The 24,000-nt window shown below is 39.2% G+C and overlaps 1 protein-coding gene across 2 annotated transcripts in view; it reads right to left on the bottom strand.

Annotated features, from left to right (window-relative positions):
• Nucleotides 1-24,000, bottom strand: part of SNAPC3 (small nuclear RNA activating complex polypeptide 3) — a 334,648-nt gene that overhangs the window by 141,482 nt on the left and 169,166 nt on the right. For both annotated transcript variants that reach the window (XM_053702581.1, XM_053702580.1), the window contains exon 3: nt 9,839-9,923. In XM_053702581.1, coding sequence (XP_053558556.1) covers nt 9,839-9,923 — 85 coding nt within the window. The remainder of the gene's footprint in view (nt 1-9,838; nt 9,924-24,000) is intronic.

Here is a 24,000-nt window from a genome sequence, read left to right as displayed (position 1 = left end):
TAAATGCCCTATGTTTTTTTCCTAATTTCTCTTAACACATTTATATTCAGCCACATTGGCTTGGATTTTTTATTTTTATAACCATATGATATTTGTTGATATGTATATTTATTTAACAAAGTTTTAAATGTTATCCATTTATCCTCTGTATTTTTATTAGAGAATACTGTGTACCAATTTATGTTATTTAATGATTTCCTTAAATCGTTGAATTTTGCTTTCTTAAAATTAAAAAAGTCTTGGTTAAACCTTTAAGACACTGCTTATGAAAAGAGATTTCAAATGTGACCATGTTATGATCACTGTTACCCAAATGTTCTTTGACTTCTATGTTTGATATTCTATCTGTATTATTTGATAGCACTAAATCAAATATAGCGTTACTCCTAGTTGGCTCCTCTATTAATTGTGACAAGAAGTTATCACTGAGAATATTTAAAAATGTTGGAGTAAGAGAACTTTTTTCCAAGTTTATCTCCCATCCATGTGATCGAAGAAGACTGAGAAGGGACTCCGAATGTTCTTCCGATAGACGAAAAAATGGTGCCTGTACCAAGATATCGTCCAGTTAAGGCGCTACTGCAATACCTCATGTTCTGGCAACGGCTAGAAGAGCCCTCAGAACCTTTGTAAATATAATTGGAGCAGTAGCTAGGCCAAATGGAAGAGCTATGAACTGGAAGTGTTGATCCAGAAAAGAAAACCGCAGGAACCGAAAATGTTCCTTGTGAATCAGGACGTGAAGGTATGCATCCTTCAAATCTATAATGGTCATAAACTGTTCTTCCTGAACCAGAGGCAGGATTGACTGTATTATTTCCATCTGAAAAGAGGGAACACTCAGAAACTTGTTTAGGCACTTTAGGTCCAGAATTGGACAGAAAGTCCCCTCCTTCTTTGGAACCACAAAAAGGTTTGAATAAAACCCCAAACCTCTTTCTGCTGTAGGTACCAGGAAAATTACTCCTAGAGAGGAGAGATCCCATACGCAACCTAAGAAGGCAGCCCTCTTTTCTGGTCTTGTCGAAAGACTGGAAAGTAGGAATCTGCCCCTGGGCGGAAGAGACTTGAATTCTATCCTGTGTCCTTGAGATACAACCTCCATGGACCAAAGGATCCTGTACATCCTGGAACCAAGCGTCTGAAAAAAGAGACAGTCTGCCCCCTACTCGATCCGATCCCTGATCGGAGGCCGCCCCTTCATACCAATTCTCAGCGGGCTTCTTAGTCTGTTTGGACTTATTTCAGGAGTGAGCCGGCTTCCAAGTACTCTTGGGCTGCTTGGACTTGGAAGAGGACTCCTGTGGTTGCGACTTGTCAGCACGAAAGGATTGAAAATTAGACAGTTGCCGTCCCTTAGGCCTATTATTCTTTCCCGCCAGTAACCGTAGAGATAATGGAGTCCAGCCCTGGACTGAATAAAATCTTCCCCTTGAAGGGAAGAGAAAGGACCAAGACTTCGACCAGAGAGCCCGGCGGGCTAGAACCACAAAGCCAGCAGCCTTTGCATTTATGCAAATAATCTGCATATTTGCATCACAGATGAAAGTTAGCAATTCTCAGTGCCTTAATTCTCTCCTAATTATCCTCGAGGGGAGTCTCCACCTAAATGAGCTCTAACAGTGTCGCACCAGTAGGTAGCTGCTCCAGCAACTGAGGCTACAGCTGCCGCCAGTTGAAATAAAAACCCTGTATGTTGAAACATCTTCCTCAGAAAAGTTTCCATTTTTTATCCATAGGCTCTCTAAAAGAAGAACTATCCTCCAGAGGGATAGCTGTATGCTTAGCCAGCGTGGAGATAGCGCTATCCACCTTCGGGATAGAGCCCCACAAATCTAATTGAGAGTCAGAGACCGGGAATCATTTTTTAAAAGTAGACGAGGGGGAAAAACAGAATTTATGCTTACCTGATAAATTACTTTCTCCAACGGTGTGTCCGGTCCACGGCGTCATCCTTACTTGTGGGATATTCTCTTCCCCAACAGGAAATGGCAAAGAGTCCCAGCAAAGCTGGTCACATGATCCCTCCTAGGCTCCGCCCACCCCAGTCATTCGACCGACGGACAGGAGGAAATATATATAGGAGAAACCATATGAAACCGTGGTGACTGTAGTTAGAGAAAATAATTCATCAGACCTGATTAAAAAAACCAGGGCGGGCCGTGGACCGGACACACCGTTGGAGAAAGTAATTTATCAGGTAAGCATAAATTCTGTTTTCTCCAACATTGGTGTGTCCGGTCCACGGCGTCATCCTTACTTGTGGGAACCAATACCAAAGCTTTAGGACACGGATGAAGGGAGGGAGCAAATCAGGTCACCTAAACGGAAGGAACCACAGCTTGCAAAACCTTTCTCCCAAAAATAGCCTCCGAAGAAGCAAAAGTATCAAATTTGTAAAATTTTGGAAAAGTGTGCAGTGAAGACCAAGTCGCTGCCTTACATATCTGGTCAACAGAAGCCTCGTTCTTGAAGGCCCATGTGGAAGCTACAGCCCTAGTGGAGTGAGCTGTGATTCTTTCGGGAGGCTGCCGTCCGGCAGTCTCATAAGCCAATCTGATAATGCTTTTAAGCCAAAAGGAAAGAGAGGTAGAAGTCGCTTTTTGACCTCTCCTTTTACCAGAATAAACAACAAACAAGGAAGATGTTTGTCTGAAATCTTTAGTAGCCTCTAAATAGAATTTTAGAGCACGGACTACGTCCAAATTGTGTAACAAACGTTCCTTCTTTGAAACTGGATTCGGACACAAAGAAGGTACAACTATCTCCTGGTTAATATTTTTGTTAGAAACAACTTTCGGAAGAAAACCAGGCTTAGTTCGCAAAACCACCTTATCTGCATGGAACACCAGATAGGGCGGAGAACACTGCAGAGCAGATAACTCTGAAACTCTTCTAGCAGAAGAAATTGCAACTAAAAACAAAACTTTCCAAGATAGTAACTTAATATCTATGGAATGTAAAGGTTCAAACGGAACCCCTTGAAGAACTGAAAGAACTAGATTTAGACCCCAGGGAGGAGTCAAAGGTCTGTAAACAGGCTTGATCCTAACCAGAGCCTGAACAAATGCTTGAACATCTGGCACGGCTGCCAGTCTTTTGTGTAGTAAGACAGATAAAGCAGAGATCTGTCCTTTTAGAGAACTTGCAGATAATCCTTTCTCCAAACCTTCTTGTAGAAAGGATAGAATCTTAGGAATTTTTATCTTGTTCCATGGGAATCCTTTGGATTCACACCAACAGATATATTTTTTCCATATTTTATGGTAAATTTTTCTAGTTACAGGCTTTCTAGCCCGAATCAGAGTATCTATTACAGAATCTGAAAACCCACGCTTTGATAAAATCAAGCGTTTAATCTCCAAGCCGTCAGTTGGAGGGAGACCAGATTCGGATGTTCGAATGGACCCTGAACAAGAAGGTCCTGTCTCAAAGGTAGCTTCCATGGTGGAGCCGATGACATATTCACCAGGTCTGCATACCAAGTCCTGCGTGGCCACGCAGGAGCTATCAAGATCACCGAGGCCCTCTCCTGATTGATCCTGAATGATCCTGAATGAGAGGAAACGGTGGGAATACATAAGCTAGGTTGAAGGTCCAAGGTGCTACTAGTGCATCTACTAGAGTCGCCTTGGGATCCCTGGATCTCGACCCGTAGCAAGGAACCTTGAAGTTCTGACGAGACGCCAACAGATCCATGTCTGGAATGCCCCATAATTGAGTTATTTGGGCAAAGATTTCCGGATGGAGTTCCCACTCCCCCGGATGGAATGTCTGACGACTCAGAAAATCCGCTTCCCAATTTTCCACTCCTGGGATGTGGATCGCAGACAAGTGGCAGGAGTGATCCTCCGCCCATTGAATTATCTTGGTCACTTCTTTCATCGCCAGGGAACTCCTTGTTCCCCCCTGATGATTGATATATGCAACTGTCGTCATGTTGTCTGATTGAAACCTTATGAATTTGGCCTTTGCTAGTTGAGGCCAAGCTCTGAGAGCATTGAATATCGCTCTCAGTTCCAGAATGTTTATCGTGAGAGGAGACTCTTCCCGAGACCATAGACCCTGAGCTTTCAGGGATTCCCAGACCGCGCCTCAGCCCACTAGACTGGCGTCGGTCGTGACAATGACCCACTCTGGTCTGCGGAAGCTCATTCCCTGTGACAGATTGTCCAGGGTCAGCCACCAACGGAGTGAATCTCTGGTCTTTTGATCTACTTGAATCATTGGAAACAAGTCTGTATAATCCCCATTCCACTGTCTGAGCATGCACAGTTGTAATGGTCTTAGATGAATTGTTGCAACCATCAATCCTATTACTTCCATGCACTGCGCTATGGAAGGACGAGGAACAGAATGAAGTACTTGACAAGAGCTTAGGAGTTTTGATTTTCTGACCTCTGTCAGAAAAATCCTCATTTCTAAGGAATCTATTATTGTTCCCAAGAAGGGAACTCTTGTTGACGGGGACAGAGAACTTTTTTCTTTGTTCACCTTCCATCCGTGAGATCTGAGAAAGGCTAGGACGATGTCCGTATGAGCCTTTGCTTTTGACAGGGACGACGCTTGAATTAGGATGTCGTCCAAGTAAGGTACTACTGCAATGCCCCTTGGTCTTAGAACCGCTAGAAGGGACCCTAGTACCTTTGTGAAAATCCTTGGAGCAGTGGCTAATCCGAATGGAAGTGCCACAAACTGATAATGCTTGTCCAGAAAAGCGAACCTTAGGAACTGATGATGTTCCTTGTGGATAGGAATATGTAGGTACGCATCCTTTAAATCCACGGTAGTCATAAATTGACTTTCCTGGATGGTGGGTAGGATCGTTCGAATAGTTTCCATTTTGAACGATGGTACCCTGAGAAATTTGTTTAGGATCCAAAATTGGTTTGAATGTTCCCTCTTTTTTGGGAACTATGAACAGATTGGAATAAAATCCCATTCCTTGTTCTCTTATTGGAACTGGATGTATCACTCCCATCTTTAACAGGTCTTCTACACAATGTAAGAATGCCTGTCTCTTTATTTGGTTTGAAGATAAGTGAGACCTGTGGAACCTTCCCCTTGGGGGTAGTTCCTTGAATTCCAGGAGATAACCTTGAGAAACTATTTCTAGCGCCCAAGGATCCTGAACATCTCTTGCCCAAGCCTGAGCAAAGAGAGAGAGTCTGCCCCCCACCAGATCCGGTCCCGGATCGGGGGCTATCCCTTCATGCTGTTTTGGTAGCAGTGGTAGGCTTCTTGGCCTGCTTACCCTTGTTCCAGCCTTGCATTGGTTTCCAGGCTGGTTTGGGTTGTGAAGTATTACCCTCTTGCTTAGAGGATGCAGAATTAGAGGATGGTCCGTTTCTGCGAAAGGGACGAAAATTAGGCTTATTTTTAGCCTTAAAAGACCTATCCTGTGGGAGGGCGTGGCCCTTTCCCCCAGTGATGTCTGAAATAATCTCTTTCAAATCTGGTCCAAATAATGTTTTACCTTTGAAAGGAATGTTAAGCAATTTTGTCTTGGAAGACACATCCGCTGACCAAGACTTTAGCCAAAGCGCTCTGCGCGCCACGATAGCAAACCCTGAATTTTTCGCCGCTAATCTAGCTAATTGCAAAGCGGCATCTAAAACAAAAGAGTTAGCCAATTTAAGTGCTTGAACTCTGTCCATAACCTCATACGAAGATTCTTTACTGAGCGACTTTTCTAGTTCCTCTAATTTTTTATCCATAGGATCTTTGAAAGCACAACTATCTTCGATAGGAATAGTAGTGCGTTTGTTTAGAGTAGAAACCGCCCCCTCGACCTTGGGGACTGTCTGCCATAAGTCCTTTCTGGGGTCGACTATAGGAAATAATTTAAATATGGGGGGGGGGGAACAAAAGGTATGCCGGGCTTTTCCCACTCTTTATTTACTTTGTCCGCCACCCGCTTGGGTATAGGAAAAGCGTCGGGGGGCACCGGAACCTCTAGGAACTTGTCCATCTTACATAATTTCTCTGGAATGACCAAATTGACACAATCATCCAGAGTAGATAACACCTCCTTAAGCAGTGCGCGGAGATGTTCTAATTTAAATTTAAATGTCACAACATCAGGTTCAGCTTGATGAGAAATTTTTTCTGAATCTGAGATTTCTCCATCAGACAAAACCTCCCTCATGGCCCCTTGAGATTGGTGTGAGGGTATGTCAGAACAGTTATCATCAGCGCCCTCTTGCTCTTCAGTGTTTAAAACAGAGCAATCGCGCTTTCTCTGATAAGTAGGCATTTTGGATAAAAGATTTGCTATGGAGTTATCCATTACAGCCGTTAATTGTTGCATGGTAATAAGTATTGGCGCACTAGATGTACTAGGGGCCTCCAGTGTGGGCAAAACTGGTGTAGACACAGTAGGGGATGATGTAGTATCATGTTTACTCCCCTCATTTGAGGAATCATCTTGGGCAATATCATTATCTGTGGCATTACTGTCCTTACTTTGTTTGGACACTATGGCACAATTATCACATAAATTTAAATGGGGAGACACATTGGCTTTCATACATATAGAACATAGCTTATCTGATGGTACAGACATGTTAAACAGGCTTAAACTTGTCAACAAAGCACAAAAAAAACATTTTAAAATAAAACCGTTACTGTCTCTTTAAATTTCAAACTGAAAACACTTTATTACTGAATATGTGAAAAAGTATGAAGGAATTGTTCAAAAATTACCAAAATTTCACCAGTGTCTTAAAGCATTAAAAGTATTGCACACCAAATTTCAGAGCTTTAACCCTTAAAATAACGGAACCGGCGCCGTTTTTAAATTTAACCCCTATACAGTCCCAGCTATATGCTTTGCTGAGACCCAACCAAGCCCAGAGGGGAATACGATACCAAATGACGCCTTCTAGAAGCTTTTTTAGTGATTCTTAGATCCTCACACATGCATCTGCATGCCTTGCTCTCCAAAAACAACTGCGCAGTAATGGCGCGAAAATGAGGCTCAGTCTATAACTAGAAAGGCCCCCAGACTAAAAAAGGTGTCCAACACAGTGCCTGCCGTTTTTTAAACGTTCCCCAAGATTATAATGCCAATTATTAGCTAGAATCTGCATAATATGCCCCAATAAAGCAATCGTTTTAGCCCATAAAAATGTCTACCAGTTTTTAAGCCCTTTTTTTAAGCCCTTTATTCTTTTATGTTTGACTAAGAAAATGGCTTACCGGTCCCCATGAGGGGAAATGACAGCCTGCCAGCATTACATGGTCTTGTTAGAAATATGGCTAGTCATACCTTAAGCAGAAAAGTCTGCTAACTGTTTCCCCCCAACTGAAGTTACTTCATCTCAACAGTCCTGTGTGGAAACAGCAATCGATTTTAGTTACTGTCTGCTAAAATCATCTTCCTCTTACAAACAGAAATCTTCATCCTTTTCTGTTTCAGAGTAAATAGTACATACCAGCACTATTTTAAAATAACAAACACTTGATAGAAGAATAAAAACTACATTTAAACACCAAAAAACTCTTAACCATCTCCGTGGAGATGTTGCCTGTGCAACGGCAAAGAGAATGACTGGGGTGGGCGGAGCCTAGGAGGGATCATGTGACCAGCTTTGCTGGGACTCTTTGCCATTTCCTGTTGGGGAAGAGAATATCCCACAAGTAAGGATGACGCCGTGGACCGGACACACCAATGTTGGAGAAAAGAAGTTTATACTCTTTCCCATTAGTTACTAATAATGTTCGCCATCTTAACTGGCATAGGAAAAGTCAGAGGGACCTTCCTATCTTCAGAAACCCTGTCTAATTTAGGGATCTTAGACTCCTCAGGGAGTGTAGCCTCTGGAACCTCTAAAGTAGACAGAACCTCCTATAATAAAAAAACGCAGATGCTCAATTTTAAATCTAAAGGAGAGTTCCTCCGCTGAAGGAGGTTTAGTAACTGAAGTTCACCCTCTGAAGCTACAGAGGTTAACTCATCCTCGGATAGCTGGAATATAGTAGCTAAATCCGACAAATATTTAGATGACTCTAGGTCAGGAGAACTATGTTTAACCTTTCTCTTGCATTTGTTAGAGCGAGGTAAGGCACTCAGGGCTGCAGACACCACCGACTGTAACTGCGCTGTAAAGTCCGCTGGAAAAAGGTCCCCTCCAGATGGAGGATTAGTTGAGTCACGGGGAACTGCATGTGGAGGCGTTAATGCAGTAATTTCTCGGGACCCAGATTCCTGAGAAGTAGACGGCTCAGAAGAGCTAATAGTGCTATGAGTATTAGCAGGCTTGTCTCCATTCTTAGACATTAGAGCAGTGTTTAGGCAAATGGAACAAAATTGATCAGGCAGACAAACCACAGCCTCCTCACAATATAAACAGGAATTATTATTCAATACAGAAGGAGCGGAACCTTCTAATATAGTATCAGAGTCCTCCATAGCTTTGTATATACCCACAGTAGGACAATCAAAAAGAAACGCTTTTATTTAAAAAACGGCACCTTAATACTCCCAATGGCTGGGGTAATCACCACCTCCTAGACCCAGAAAGTAAACAGTGAAAACGCTCACGTGGTACGCAAGACAGGACGTCCCCTGCTATGCAAAAGGGTGCCAAGCTATTATGAGCTGCGCAACACTTCAAAAACGAAAGTGAAACCCGGTTGTTCTAAGCCAAAAACACACAGCCTATGAGCCTAAAAAAACTCTCACATTAAGCAGATATAAATCCCCAAACTGTTCAAATAATCTCCCTGAAAGAGATATTAACCCTCGATCCTATCGAGGTATAAAGACTTTGGCTGGGGTGTCTTTGCCTTTTCCTGGTGGCCAGGTGTTGTATTTCCCAACAATAAGGAATTAATTTGTGGACTCCCCCTGCCTTATAGACGGAAATCTCTTGTTTTTTGTAAAAATAAAAAATAAAAAAATAAAAATCCCTAGAGAGGCCAAAAAGCAAAATCTATATTTTCAAAATGATACAAATTGCCTAAATACACCAGGATGAGGCATCCCTGAAGACTAATGGAGAATTTGGGGCTTACGCCAAGAAGGCACTATGTACCAAACAGTTCTGAATATGGCTCTATAAGAAAGTGACAAAAATATGTTTGTATTTATTTATTAAGAAGGATGCCATGCCTTACAGTTTAAGATTTGTAGTTTAAAAAAGGGACAGTCTACTTGATTTTATTTTATTGTTTAAAAAGATAGGAAACACCTTTACTTACATTCCCCAGCTTTGCATAAACAACATTGTTATATTAATATACTTTATAACCTTTAAGTTTGCCTGTTTTGAAGCTCCTGCAGACCGCCCCTTATTTCAGTGATTTTTAAATATTACACAACAGTTAGACAGGGCTAGTTCATGTGTGTGATATAGTTAACATTGTGCTCACTCCCATGGAGAATGATAATGGTTATGCAAGAAATAAAATCCAATACTGAAATCAGCAATGTCCCAATAAAGGTGCACGTAAGAGCATAGGCACTCTGCCAGCCTCCAAAAATCTAGTTAAAAGATGCAACTCTACAGCACTCATGTAAAAATAATCTCCTTTATTGCAGAGTTTGATCCAAGCAAACAGCAACGTTTCGGTTACTCACCCTTATTCATGAATAAGGGTGAATAGCCTGAAACGTTGCTGTTTGAGCGGTAAGCCCATCAAGATGGTAGACATATTTGTATGAGGGAAGAGATTACAAATATTTATAATGTTGACCATTGATCCCATAGTTGCCCCAACTAACCAATGAATACCACATTTGTCCTTTAGGTTTCCTTAAAAGAGATTGTGAGAATTTCAAAATTATTTTAACACTGCAGGTAATAGGTTAGAAGTAGCAGACCAGGAGACTCACCATCTCAGATACAAGGGTCTCCTGTCTGCATATACGATCTACAAATTTCTTTTCATTACGTCTCTCCAAGACTTTCTTACGGATCCTAGACACAAAAGCAAAAACAAAAATTAGATATTGTTTTCTGTTGTTCCTTAAATATTTAAATTATCAATGTATTCCATTCATGTAGTTAAGGCTACCAAAATGTTTGTATATTTTGTTGGTTTAATCACTTCTATACAAGATCTTCTAAAACATGACTATTAAAAAGAAAGATATTAACAACCTTGAGTGTGATCTGAAGTATAGCATGGCAGTGAGATACTCTCTTTTCTGAGCTTCCTGAATGCTTAATAAGTCCTTTAGTAGTTGTACATTTCACAAAGACATGACATACAGACTGTTCCATCATAAACACAGGTTACATTTGTTTACTTGCTCTAAGCTATTGCTAGTTCAAATCCACTTTTAGGAAATCACATATATCAAATTAAACATCAGCTAATAAGTCTTTCTGGTCTGCTCAGGCTAGGTTGAAAATCAAAACTATAATTCTAAAGCATTCAAAAATCAACATACTTTACATAAACAAACATAACCTTCAAATCAAATATAAAATCCAGATCATTAACCGAAATCAGTATAAAAGTTATAACTAGCGTTAAAAAAAAAGCTAAAAACTGATTGTCTTTTTTTCTACTGTGCCAAAATACAAATATCTACAGTTTTTTTATCCCAGCAATTTAAAAAAACTGATAAAGTAGATTTCAGTGTAGTTTTGAACAATTAGAAGTTACAGTTTTAGCAAGACAATTCTTCATTTATGCCCTTGAAAGCAAATATGCTGGGATGCAGGAAGGTTCCCTTATGAAGATCTTAAAAAAAAAAAAACACACACACACACAAACGGAAAACAAACAGAGGTTCCAGTGCTGACATTTTGAGAAAAGCAAAACTAATAATCAAATCGGAAGGATTGTTATTACCTTCAGATTCTTTTTCTAAATTTTACAGAGTAAATTCAGAATCAAGCTCAAGAAATAGATAAACAAGTTTTACACATATTCTGCCAAGAGCAAGTGACTGAACAATTGAGGAAGTTGTTGGTTGCAATGTTTTAGCATTCGCCAATATTCTACAAGAACAGAGTTCTGTGCAGCTTCAATGCATCTACAATTCTGTTGAAAGCCCTTGATGCATGCTAAGGTAGTTTGCCTGTGCAATCTAAATGCCTTAACAAGTAATGAGTTTTTAAATGTAAATGAGTTTGACTAAACATTTTTGAAACCAAAAGAAAATTGAATCAGTTTTGCATAACAACTCAATACTTAATTTCCTTCCTGATGTTTTAGATATCGCACAGTTGTCACATTGCCAAAAACAATATACGGATGCAACTCAACAATATTCCAGAAATACCAATATCTTAATGCAACAGATATCACCTTTTATATAATAATAGAAAGTTTAGATCCTGAATTGTCCCACAAAACGTGGCCGTACTTACCCTGGCATACTGTTCCCCAATCCCAAGTTAGATGAACCCAGCAGCGGTCTAATAACGGAAGACCTCTTGACAAATTCTAAATATCTATCTGCCTATCCAAAAGCTGTTTCTGCTGAGCAGGATATTGGATTTTCTTTTAAAGTCTGCAACTCAGCCTCCATTTGCTGAGAAAGTATTTCAGCAAAGGTCTTGTGCCACTTTGCCGACTTTGGGTCAGATTACAAGTGGAGTGGTAGTTAACGCTTCCACTCAAGAGCTAACTCCGCTAGAAGTAAGTTTTTTCACTTGTCAGGTAGCGCTCGTATTACAAGTTGAAAATAAACAGTTTTCGCTTGGGCGCTAACCATTCTCCAATAGAAGTCAATAGAGCAAAAAAAGTGTGTGTGGGGGGGATAAACACCCTACTCGCACGCAAAGCCGTTCACATATTCTCAAGTGCGCTAATATTTAACATTCTAATACTTTCCACATAGATATAAATACATATTTTACATATATCTGATGGTATTTTGGTACACAATATATATATATATATATATATATACATATATAGATATCAAAATAACATAATTTATGTAAGAACTTACCTGATAAATTCATTTCTTTCATATTAGCAAGAGTCCATGAGCTAGTGACGTATGGGATATACATTCCTACCAGGAGGGGCAAAGTTTCCCAAACCTCAAAATGCCTATAAATACACCCCTCACCACACCCACAAATCAGTTTAACGAATAGCCAAGAAGTGGGGTGATAAGAAAAAAGTGCGAAAGCATAAAAAATAAGGAATTGGAATAATTGTGCTTTATACAAAAAAATCATAACCACCACAAAAAAGGGTGGGCCTCATGGACTCTTGCTAATATGAAAGAAATGAATTTATCAGGTAAGTTCTTACATAAATTATGTTTTCTTTCATGTAATTAGCAAGAGTCCATGAGCTAGTGACGCATGGGATAATGACTACCCAAGATGTGGATCTTTCCACACAAGAGTCACTAGAGAGGGAGGGATAAAATAAAGACAGCCAATTCCTGCTGAAAATAATCCACACCCAAAATAAAGTTTAAATGAAAACATAAGCAGAAGATTCAAACTGAAACAGCTGCCTGAAGTACTTTTCTACCAAAAACTGCTTCAGAAGAAGAAAACACATCAAAATGGTAGAATTTAGTAAACGTATGCAAAGAAGACCAAGTTGCTGCTTTGCAAATCTGATCAACCGAAGCTTCATTCCTAAACGCCCAGGAAGTAGAAACTGACCTAGTAGAATGAGCTGTAATCCTCTGAGGCGGAGTTTTACCCGACTCAACATAGGCATGATGAATTAAAGATTTCAACCAAGATGCCAAAGAAATGGCAGAAGCTTTCTGGCCTTTTCTAGAACCGGAAAAGATGACAAATAGACTAGAAGTCTTTCGGAAAGTCTTAGTAGCTTCAACATAATATTTCAAAGCTCTAACAACATCCAAAGAATGCAATGATTTCTTCTTAGAATTCTTAGGATTAGGGCATAATGAAGGAACTACAATTTCTCTACTAATGTTGTTGGCATTCACAACCTTAGGTAAAAATTTAAAAGAAGTTCGCAACACCGCCTTATCCTGATGAAAAATCAGAAAAGGAGACTCACAAGAAAGAGCAGACAATTCAGAGACTCTTCTGGCAGAAGAGATGGCCAAAAGGAACAAAACTTTCCAAGAAAGTAATTTAATGTCTAATGAATGCATAGGTTCAAACGGAGGAGATTGAAGAGCCCCCAGAACCAAATTGAAACTCCAAGGAGGAGAAATTGACTTAATGACAGGTTTTATACGAACCAAGGCTTTTACAAAACAATGAATATCAGGAAGATTAGCAATCTTTCTGTGAAAAAGAACAGAAAGAGCAGAGATTTGACCTTTCAAGGAACTTGCGGACAAACCTTTATCTAAACCATCCTGAAGAAACTGTAAAATTCTCGGAATTCTAAAAGAATGCCAGGAAAAATGATGAGAAAGACACCAAGAAATATAAGTCTTCCAGACTCTATAATATATCTCTCTAGATACAGATTTACGAGCCTGTAACATAGTATTAATCACAGAGTCAGAGAAACCTCTTTGACCAAGAATCAAGCGTTCAATCTCCATACCTTTAAATTTAAGGATTTGAGATCCTGATGGAAAAAAGGACCTTGCGACAGAAGGTCTGGTCTTAACGGAAGAGTCCACGGTTGGCAAGAGGCCATCCGGACAAGATCCGCATACCAAAACCTGTGAGGCCATGCTGGAGCTACCAGCAGAACAAACGAGCATTCCTTCAGAATCTTGGAGATTACTCTTGGAAGAAGAACTAGAGGCGGAAAGATATAGGCAGGATGATACTTCCAAGGAAGTGATAATGCATCCACTGCCTCCGCCTGAGGATCCCGGGATCTGGACAGATACCTGGGAAGTTTATTGTTTAGATGAGAAGCCATCAGATCTATTTCTGGAAGTTCCCACATTTGAACAATCTGAAGAAATACCTCTGGGTGAAGAGACCATTCGCCCGGATGCAACGTTTGGCGACTGAGATAATCCGCTTCCCAATTGTCTATTCCTGGAATATGAACCGCAGAGATTAGACAGGAGCTGGATTCTGCCCAAACCAGAATTCGAGATACTTCTTTCATAGCCAGAGGACTGTGAGTCCCTCCTTGATGATTGATGTATGCCACAGTTGTGACATTGTCTGTCTGAAAACAAATGAACGATTCTCTCTTCAGAAGAGACCAAGACTGAAGAGCTCTGAAAATTGCACGGAGTTCCAAAATATTGATCGGTAATCTCACCTCCTGAGATTCCCAAACCCCTTGTGCTGTCAGAGACCCCCACACAGCTCCCCAACCTGTAAGACTTGCATTTGTTGAAATTACAGTCCAGGTCAGAAGAACAAAAGAAGCCCCCTGAACTAAACGATGGTGATCTGTCCACCACGTCAGAGAGTGTCGTACAATCGGTTTTAAAGATATTAATTGAGATATCTTTGTGTAATCCCTGCACCATTGGTTCAGCATACAGAGCTGAAGAGGTCGCATGTGAAAACGAGCAAAGGGGATCGTGTCCGATGCAGCAGTCATAAGACCTAGAATTTCCATGCATAAGGCTACCGAAGGGAATGATTGTGACTGAAGGTTTTGACAAGCTGAAATCAATTTTAGACGTCTCTTGTCTGTCAAAGACAGAGTCATGGACACTGAATCTATCTGGAAACCCAAAAAGGTTACCCTTGTCTGAGGAATCAATGAACTTTTTAGTGAATTGATCCTCCAACCATGATTTTGAAGAAACAACAAAAGTCGATTCGTATGAAATTCTGCTAAATGTGAAGACTGAGCAAGTACCAAGATATCGTCCAAATAAGGAAATACCACAATACCCTGTTCTCTGATTACAGATAGAAGGGCACCGAGAACCTTTGTAAAAATTCTTGGAGCTGTTGCTAGGCCAAACGGCAGAGCCACAAACTGGTAATGCTTGTCTAGGAAAGAGAATCTCAGAAACTGATAGTGAGCTGGATGAATCGGAATATGCAGATATGCATCCTGTAAATCTATTGTAGACATATAATGCCCTTGCTGAACAAAAGGCAGGATAGTCCTTACAGTTACCATTTTGAATGTTGGTATCCTTACATAACGATTCAATATTTTTAGATCCAGAACTGGTCTGAAGGAATTCTCCTTCTTTGGTACAATGAAGAGATTCGAATAAAACCCCAGCCCCTGTTCCAGAACTGGAACTGGCATAATTACTCCAGCCAACTCTAGATCTGAAACACATTTCAGAAATGCTTGAGCTTTCGCTGGGTTTACTGGGACACGGCAAAGAAAAAATCTCTTTGCAGGAGGTCTTATCTTGAAACCAATTCTGTACCCTTCTGAAATAATGTTCTGAATCCACAGATTGTGAACAGAATTGATCCAAATTTCTTTGAAAAAATGTAATCTGCCCCCTACCAGCTGAGCTGGAATGAGGGCCACACCTTCATGTGGACTTAGAAGCTGGATTTGCTTTTCTAGAAGGCTTGGATTTATTCCAGACTGGAGATGGTTTCCAAACTGAAACTGCTCCTGAGGATGAAGGATCAGGCTTTTGTTCTTTGTTGAAACGAAAGGAACGAAAACGATTATTAGCCCTGTTTTTACCCTTAGATTTTTTATCCTGTGGTAAAAAAGTTCCTTTCCCACCAGTAACAGTTGAGATAATAGAATCCAACTGAGAACCAAATAATTTATTACCCTGGAAAGAAAGGGAAAGTAGAGTCGATTTAGAAGACATATCAGCATTCCAAGTTTTAAGCCATAAAGCTCTTCTAGCTAAAATAGCTAGAGACATAAACCTGACATCAACTCTGATAATATCAAAAATGGCATCACAGATAAAATTATTAGCATGTTGAAGAAGAATAATAATGTTATGAGAATCATGATCTGTTACTTGTTGCGCTAAAGTTTCCAACCAAAACGTTGAAGCTGCAGCAACATCCGCCAAAGATATAGCAGGTCTAAGAAGATTACCTGAACACAAATAAGCTTTTCTTAGAAAGGATTCAATTTTCCTATCTAAAGGATCCTTAAAGGAAGTACCATCTGCCGTAGGAATAGTAGTACGTTTAGCAAGGGTAGAGATAGCCCCATCAACTTTAGGGATTTTGTCCCAAAACTCTAATCTGTCAGACGGCACAGGATATAATTGCTTAAAACGTTTAGAAGGAGTAAATGAATTACCCAAATTATTCCATTCCCTGGAAATTACTTCAGAAATAGCACCAGGAACAGGAAAAACTTCTGGAATAACTACAGGAGATTTAAAGACCTTGTCTAAACGTTTAGATTTAGTATCAAGAGGACCAGAATCCTCAATTTCTAATGCAATTAGGACTTCTTTAAGTAAAGAAAGAATAAATTCCATTTTAAATAAATATGAAGATTTATCAGCATCAACCTCTGAAACAGAATCCTCTGAACCAGAAGAATCATTAGAATCAGAATGATGATGTTCATTTAAAAATTAATCTGGATAAAGAGAAGTTTTAAAAGACTTTTTATGTTTACTAGAAGGAGGAATAACAGACATAGCCTTCTTAATAGATTCAGAAACAAAATCTCTTATGTTATCAGGAACACTCTGAACATTAGATGTTGATGGAACTGCAACAGGTAATGGTATTTTACTAAAGGAAATATTTTCTGCATTAACAAGTTTGTCATGACATTTAATACAAACAACAGCTGGAGGAACAGCTACCAAAAGTTTACAGCAGATACACTTAGCTTTGGTAGTTCCAGCATCAGGCAGCGATTTTCCTGAAGTATCTTCTGATTCAGATGCAACATGAGACATCTTGCAATATGTAAGAGAAAAAACAACATATAAAGCAAAATTGATCAAATTCCTTAAATGACAGTTTCAGGAATGGGAAAAAAAGCCAAAGAACAAGCTTCTAGCAACCAGAAGCAATGAAAAAATGAGACCTAAATAATGTGGAGACAAAAGCGACGCCCATATTTTTTTAGCGCCAAATAAGACGCCCACATTATTTGGCGCCTAAATGCTTTTGGCGCCAAAAATGACGCCACATCCGTAACGCCGACATTTTTGGCGCAAAAGAACGTCAAAAAATGACGCAACTTCCGGCGACACGTATGACGCCGGAAACAGAAAAGATTTTTTGCGCCAAAAAAGTCTGCGCCAAGAATGACGCAATAAAATGAACCATTTTCAGCCCCCACGAGCCTAACAGCCCACAGGGAAAAAGTGAAATTTTTTAAGGTAAGAAAAAATGATTGATTCAAATGCATTATCCCAAATATGAAACTGACTGTCTGAAAATAAGGAATGTTGAACATCCTGAGTCAAGGCAAATAAATGTTTGAATACATATATTTAGAACTTTATAAAAAAGCGCCCAAACATAGCTTAGAGTGTCACAGAAAATAAGACTTACTTACCCCAGGACACTCGTCTACATGTTGTAGAAAGCCAAACCAGTACTGAAACGAAAATCAGCAGAGGTAATGGTATATATATATATATAAGAGTATAGCGTCGATCTGAAAAGGGAGGTAAGAGATGAATCTCTATGACCGATAACAGAGAACCTATGAAATAGACCCCGTAGAAGGAGATCATTGCATTCAAATAGGCAATACTCTCCTCACATCCCTCTGACATTCACTGCACGCTGAGAGGAAAACCGGGCTCCAACCTGTTGCGGAGCGCATATCAACGTAGAATCTAGCACAAACTTACTTCACCACCTCCATAGGAGGCAAAGTTTGTAAAACTGATTTGTGGGTGTGGTGAGGGGTGTATTTATAGGCATTTTGAGGTTTGGGAAACTTTGCCCCTCCTGGTAGGAATGTATATCCCATACGTCACTAGCTCATGGACTAATTACATGAAAGAAAACAAGAGTATTTGTTAACATCAGTCCGATCCTCTTCGCTCCGTACTTGATGCGCGTGTTTTTGACGTTTTTTTTGTTAAATATAGAGAACGTATTCAGATCCGTGGCAGCGATGTTTATGGAAGATTGGCGAGCATATTGACGCCCGCGAATGCACCATAGTTGACACTTTGATAAATAGGCCTCTTAGTCCAGAATTTAGCAAGTTGAAGTACATTATCAATTTTATTTCAAAGGTTTTTCTTTCCATGGTGTTTTTGAAGTTTCCTCTGAGAATCTTGATTTTGAGGTTTTGGATGGAGTGGTCAGGTTGGGTGAAATGGTGACCAACAGGGGTACAGTATTTTGTTTCACAGTGGTTTTTGTTTGAGTGTCTGTGTAAGTTCATCCGAAGGTGCAGTTTTTGGCTTGTTTCTCCAATATAACATCCCACTTCACATGCAGTGCAATGTATCATCTATACCACATTTGCAGATATACATGAATATGCCCCTTTAATGTTATATGACTTACTCTTGTGATTTGCTGTGCTGCTTTCACAAATGTGTTGCTTTGTTGCAGCGCTTGGTTCCATTTTGAGTGTTCTTTTTATCAAGGGGTAGCTTCCTGTGGACCGGTTTCTGTTTTAGGATGGGTGGTTGTGCCTGGACAGGGGGTTTTGGAAATATTTTTTTGAGTGTGGGATCCTCTAAAAATAGTGGCTGTAAGTCTTTTTTATTTTTCTTATGCCTCCTACAGCAGGGTTATATTTTACTACTAATTGGATACGCGATATGGTACACAGGTAAGCCTATGTCCACACTTTTTGTCATTATTACTATGTCCACACTTCCCTTTTTTATTTCCTTTCTCCTTTTTTGACTATCTTATATTCACCTGTATACCTAATTTCACATCTTTATACATGTTGATTTCATGTTGATATATATAACTTTATGTCAGTATATGATTTGTATATAACCATATATTTCCCTTCTGTTATCGTTCACTGGACACTGTATGCCTCTGTGCCTTCACACACACACACACACACACACATATATATACACACACACACAGTACTGTGCAAAAGTCTTAGGCTGCCACCAGCTTTGTTGTTTTATCAAAGTTTTAATGACCATATTTATTTTTTGGTCTTTTTCTTTTAAGATACAAACAGAAAATACAGGAAATATGTATATAAAATAAAAAATTAAAAAACACAATATTCAGAACAAAATGGCTTCTTCAGGCAAAGTCTTCAAAGAATGCAGCAGCACCACTTCTCATATAGAAAGTTCCTTTATTAAACACATAGTAGGAGCAGGTAAAAATAGAACCACGTTTCGGGTGGTTATCCCTTAGTCATGTTCACATAGTGTTTGTTAGAGTTAATCACCTTTAAATAGCCATCAGTCAGGTGAGACCACACCTTTCAACTTAATTACTTAGGTATACATTTTTCTTAACCTCTATTGCCATCTAGTGGTCTAACCCATATCAAACATACAATTTTATTTTACAAAAAATATTTTTTTTAAAAGAGAACAATCACATTTGTTGAAGAGCAGATATCAAAATGTCAAAATATAAAATTATAAAATTAAATGCCAGAAAAGGAATTGTATAAAGATAAAAATCTTTTACTTTACAGGAATACACTTAAATCGAGTTCCCTATTCATACCATTGGGGATTAAGCAATCTAATTTATTAATCCAAAATGCCTCACGTTTTTTGAGAAGCAGTTCTCTATTGCCACCACGTCTAGGGCTCTGTATATGATCTATTATTTGGAATCTTAATTGTGCAATAGAGTGACCTTTACTCAAAAAATGGTGGGCAACTGGGGCCTTTAAATCTCCTGTCCTGATATTGGATTTATGTTGAATTATTCTGTCTCTCACCTTCTGGGTCGTCTCTCCGATGTAAATAAGCCCACACGGACATTTGATTAAATATACAACAAAATTGGCATTACAATTGTAATAGCCCTTTATTTTAAATTTCTGTCCCGTAAGGGGGTGGATGAATATATCAGATTTTATCATGTTATTACAACTGAAGCAATTGAGACAAGGGAAACTGCCATTTCTCTCTGAAGTAATGTACCCCAATCTGGATTTCTTACTGGAACCCACGTCAGCCTTAACAATTTTATCTTTTAAACTAGGAAGTCTAGTGTAGGCTGGCATAGGTGGTTGGCGGAATGCTAGTACCTCAGGATTACACTCACTCAAAACATGCCACTGCTTCCTAATGATCCTTTGTATTTCTGAACTGCAAGAATTGTATTCAGACACAAATACCATCCTGTCAGGGTCCTTTCTCTTATAGGTATTTCCAGTATTAACCCTTTCATCAGGTAGTTGTATCACCTTATCAATAGTCTCCTGAATCAAATCAGGGGGATAACCATGCTGCACAAATCTAATGCCCATCTCCTGTAATCTCTGCAAAGCCAAGGCTTTGTCTTTCACTATCCGCTTTACTCTCAACATTTGACTGTAAGGTAAAGATTTCACCAAAGCAGGTGCATGGGCACTAGAGAAGTGCAGGAGGCTGTTCCTATCAGTATCCTTTCTAAATATATCTGTTTTTAGAAGGGAACCATCTTTATAGATTTTAGTATCAAGGAAGTTAATAGACTCTTCACTCCAAGACATTGTAAATTTAATACATCCTGATGCCCTGTTCAATTCACTCACAAATTGTTGTAGGGATCCAACGTCACCCCACCAAATGCCAAATATGTCATCTATGTAACGCCACCAGGTGGCGCCACATAGAATGAAGAGCTCATTTTCATATACAAATTTCTCCTCGAAAATACTCATAAAAATATTGGCATAGGTAGGGGCGACGTTGGACCCCATAGCAGTTCCTTGTTTTTGTAAGAAATAAGAATCCTCAAAAAGGAAATAATTACAGTGCAGAATAATTTCCATTAACTCTATAATGAATTGCTGTTGCATAGCAGTGAACCTATTACTTTTACCAATAGCATATTTGATAGAATCTAACCCACTACTATGTGGTATAGACGTGTAGAGGCTAACAATGTCCAAGCTATACAAGATGCATTTATCCATATTCCCTGGCAGACCTTCAATCTTAGATAAAAAATCATTAGTATCTTTAATAAAAGACATAGCCTGAGCTACAAATGGTCTCAACAGTCTGTCAAGGTATATGGATATGTTTGTAAAGAACCCGCCACTATGGGATGTCCAGGGGGGGTCCCCAGATTCTTATGAACCTTTGGGAGAGTGTAAAGCACTGGTATAGTGTATTCCTCTTTAATAAGATAATTTTTAGTTTCATTATCAATAATTCCATTCTGGAATGCTCTCTGTATGCATCTTTTTATGTCTACTGCAATTTTAGATGTGGGGTCTGAGGTTAATGGCATATATACATCTGTGTTAGCTAATTGAGCTTTAATTTCACCAATATAGTACCCCCTATCCAAAATAACTGTGGCTCCGCCCTTATCAGCTTGTTTGCAAATCAATTCTTTATTATTGCAAATTGCTTGTAAGGCTTGACTATCTTCTTTAGACATATTAGGCAAAAAACGTAATTTCTTCTTACAGTATTTTTTCTTTAGGTTATCCAAATCAGATTTAACTAATTTCATGAATACATCAATACTTGAATCATAACATGTTGGAACAAATGCACTCTTATTTTTCAGTCCAAGACTCTTAATAGCTAAATCGTCAGGGGTAGAAACATTTTTCAATTGACTTTTAAACCCATCATAAGCATTGGAAAAAAAGGATTTTAGCTTAAGATTTCTATTAAATTTGTAAAGGTCCTGATCTAATTTAAACCAATTACAATGATCTTGTTTACAAAAAGAAAGTCCCTTCTCCAACACCTTGTATTGGGCATTTGAGAGTTCTACCTTAGAGATGTTCAACACTAGTGTTTGTTCGCCCGGCGTGTCTTCCTTGGCGGTACCTGTGACACCTTGTTGTGGATTGGTTTTGCGGTGATGCCTCCTACCGCCCCGTCTCCTCCGACATCTGAATCCCCTGAAGTGGATTCCATAGTGCTGTCAGAGCTGCTAGCCGTCTTCTGTGACCTCCGTTCTCGTCGACGAGCCGCACCGGAAGTGACGTTTGCACTTTGCAAACAAGCTGATAAGGGCGGAGCCACAGTTATTTTGGATAGGGGGTACTATATTGGTGAAATTAAAGCTCAATTAGCTAACACAGATGTATATATGCCATTAACCTCAGACCCCACATCTAAAATTGCAGTAGACATAAAAAGATGCATACAGAGAGCATTCCAGAATGGAATTATTGATAATGAAACTAAAAATTATCTTATTAAAGAGGAATACACTATACCAGTGCTTTACACTCTCCCAAAGGTTCATAAGAATCTGGGGACCCCCCCTGGACGTCCCATAGTGGCGGGTTCTGACTCTATCTTTACAAACATATCCATATACCTTGACAGACTGTTGAGACCATTTGTAGCTCAGGCTATGTCTTTTATTAAAGATACTAATGATTTTTTATCTAAGATTGAAGGTCTGCCAGGGAATATGGATAAATGCATCTTGTATAGCTTGGACATTGTTAGCCTCTACACGTCTATACCACATAGTAGTGGGTTAGATTCTATCAAATATGCTATTGGTAAAAGTAATAGGTTCACTGCTATGCAACAGCAATTCATTATAGAGTTAATGGAAATTATTCTGCACTGTAATTATTTCCTTTTTGAGGATTCTTATTTCTTACAAAAACAAGGAACTGCTATGGGGTCCAACGTCGCCCCTACCTATGCCAATATTTTTATGAGTATTTTCGAGGAGAAATTTGTATATGAAAATGAGCTCTTCATTCTATGTGGCGCCACCTGGTGGCGTTACATAGATGACATATTTGGCATTTGGTGGGGTGACGTTGGATGCCTACAACAATTTGTGAGTGAATTGAACAGGGCATCAGGATGTATTAAATTTACAATGTCTTGGAGTGAAGAGTCTATTAACTTCCTTGATACTAAAATCTATAAAGATGGTTCCCTTCTAAAAACAGATATATTTAGAAAGGATACTGATAGGAACAGCCTCCTGCACTTCTCTAGTGCCCATGCACCTGCTTTGGTGAAATCTTTACCTTACAGTCAAATGTTGAGAGTAAAGCGGATAGTGAAAGACAAAGCCTTGGCTTTGCAGAGATTACAGGAGATGGGCATTAGATTTGTGCAGCGTGGTTATCCCCCTGATTTGATTCAGGAGACTATTGATAAGGTGATACAACTACCTGATGAAAGGGTTAATACTGGAAATACCTATAAGAGAAAGGACCCTGACAGGATGGTATTTGTGTCTGAATACAATTCTTGCAGTTCAGAAATACAAAGGATCATTAGGAAGCACTGGCATGTTTTGAGTGAGTGTAATCCTGAGGTACTAGCATTCCGCCAACCACCTATGCCAGCCTACACTAGACTTCCTAGTTTAAAAGATAAAATTGTTAAGGCTGACGTGGGTTCCAGTAAGAAATCCAGATTGGGGTACATTACTTCAGAGAGAAATGGCTGTTTCCCTTGTCTCAATTGCTCCAGTTGTAATAACATGATAAAATCTGATATATTCATCCATCCCCTTACGGGACAGAAATTTAAAATAAAGGGCTATTACAATTGTAATGCCAATTTTGTTGTATATTTAATCAAATGTCCGTGTGGGCTTATTTACATCGGAGAGACGACCCAGAGGGTGAGAGACAGAATAATTCAACATAAATCCAATATCAGGACAGGAGATTTAAAGGCCCCAGTTGCCCACCATTTTTTGAGTAAAGGTAACTCTATTGCACAATTAAGATTCCAAATAATAGATCATATACAGAGCCCTAGACGTGGTGGCAATAGAGAACTGCTTCTCAAAAAACGTGAGGCATTTTGGATTAATAAATTAGATTGCTTAATCCCCAATGGTATGAATAGGGAACTCGATTTAAGTGTATTCCTGTAAAGTAAAAGATTTTTACCTTTATACAATTCCTTTTCTGGCATTTAATTTTATAATTTTATATTTTGACATTTTGATATCTGCTCTTCAACAAATGTGATTGTTCTCTTTTTTTAAAAATATTTTTTGTAAAATAAAATTGTATGTTTGATATGGGTTAGACCACTAGATGGCAATAGAGGTTAAGAAAAATGTATACCTAAGTAATTAAGTTGAAAGGTGTGGTCTCACCTGACTGATGGCTATTTAAAGGTGATTA

This window comes from Bombina bombina, chromosome 2 (genome assembly GCF_027579735.1).
Source record: "Bombina bombina isolate aBomBom1 chromosome 2, aBomBom1.pri, whole genome shotgun sequence".
NCBI classification, from domain to species: Eukaryota; Metazoa; Chordata; class Amphibia; order Anura; family Bombinatoridae; genus Bombina; species Bombina bombina.
Note: the sequence above shows the minus strand (reverse complement) of the source record. Positions and strands in the feature narration are given on the sequence as shown.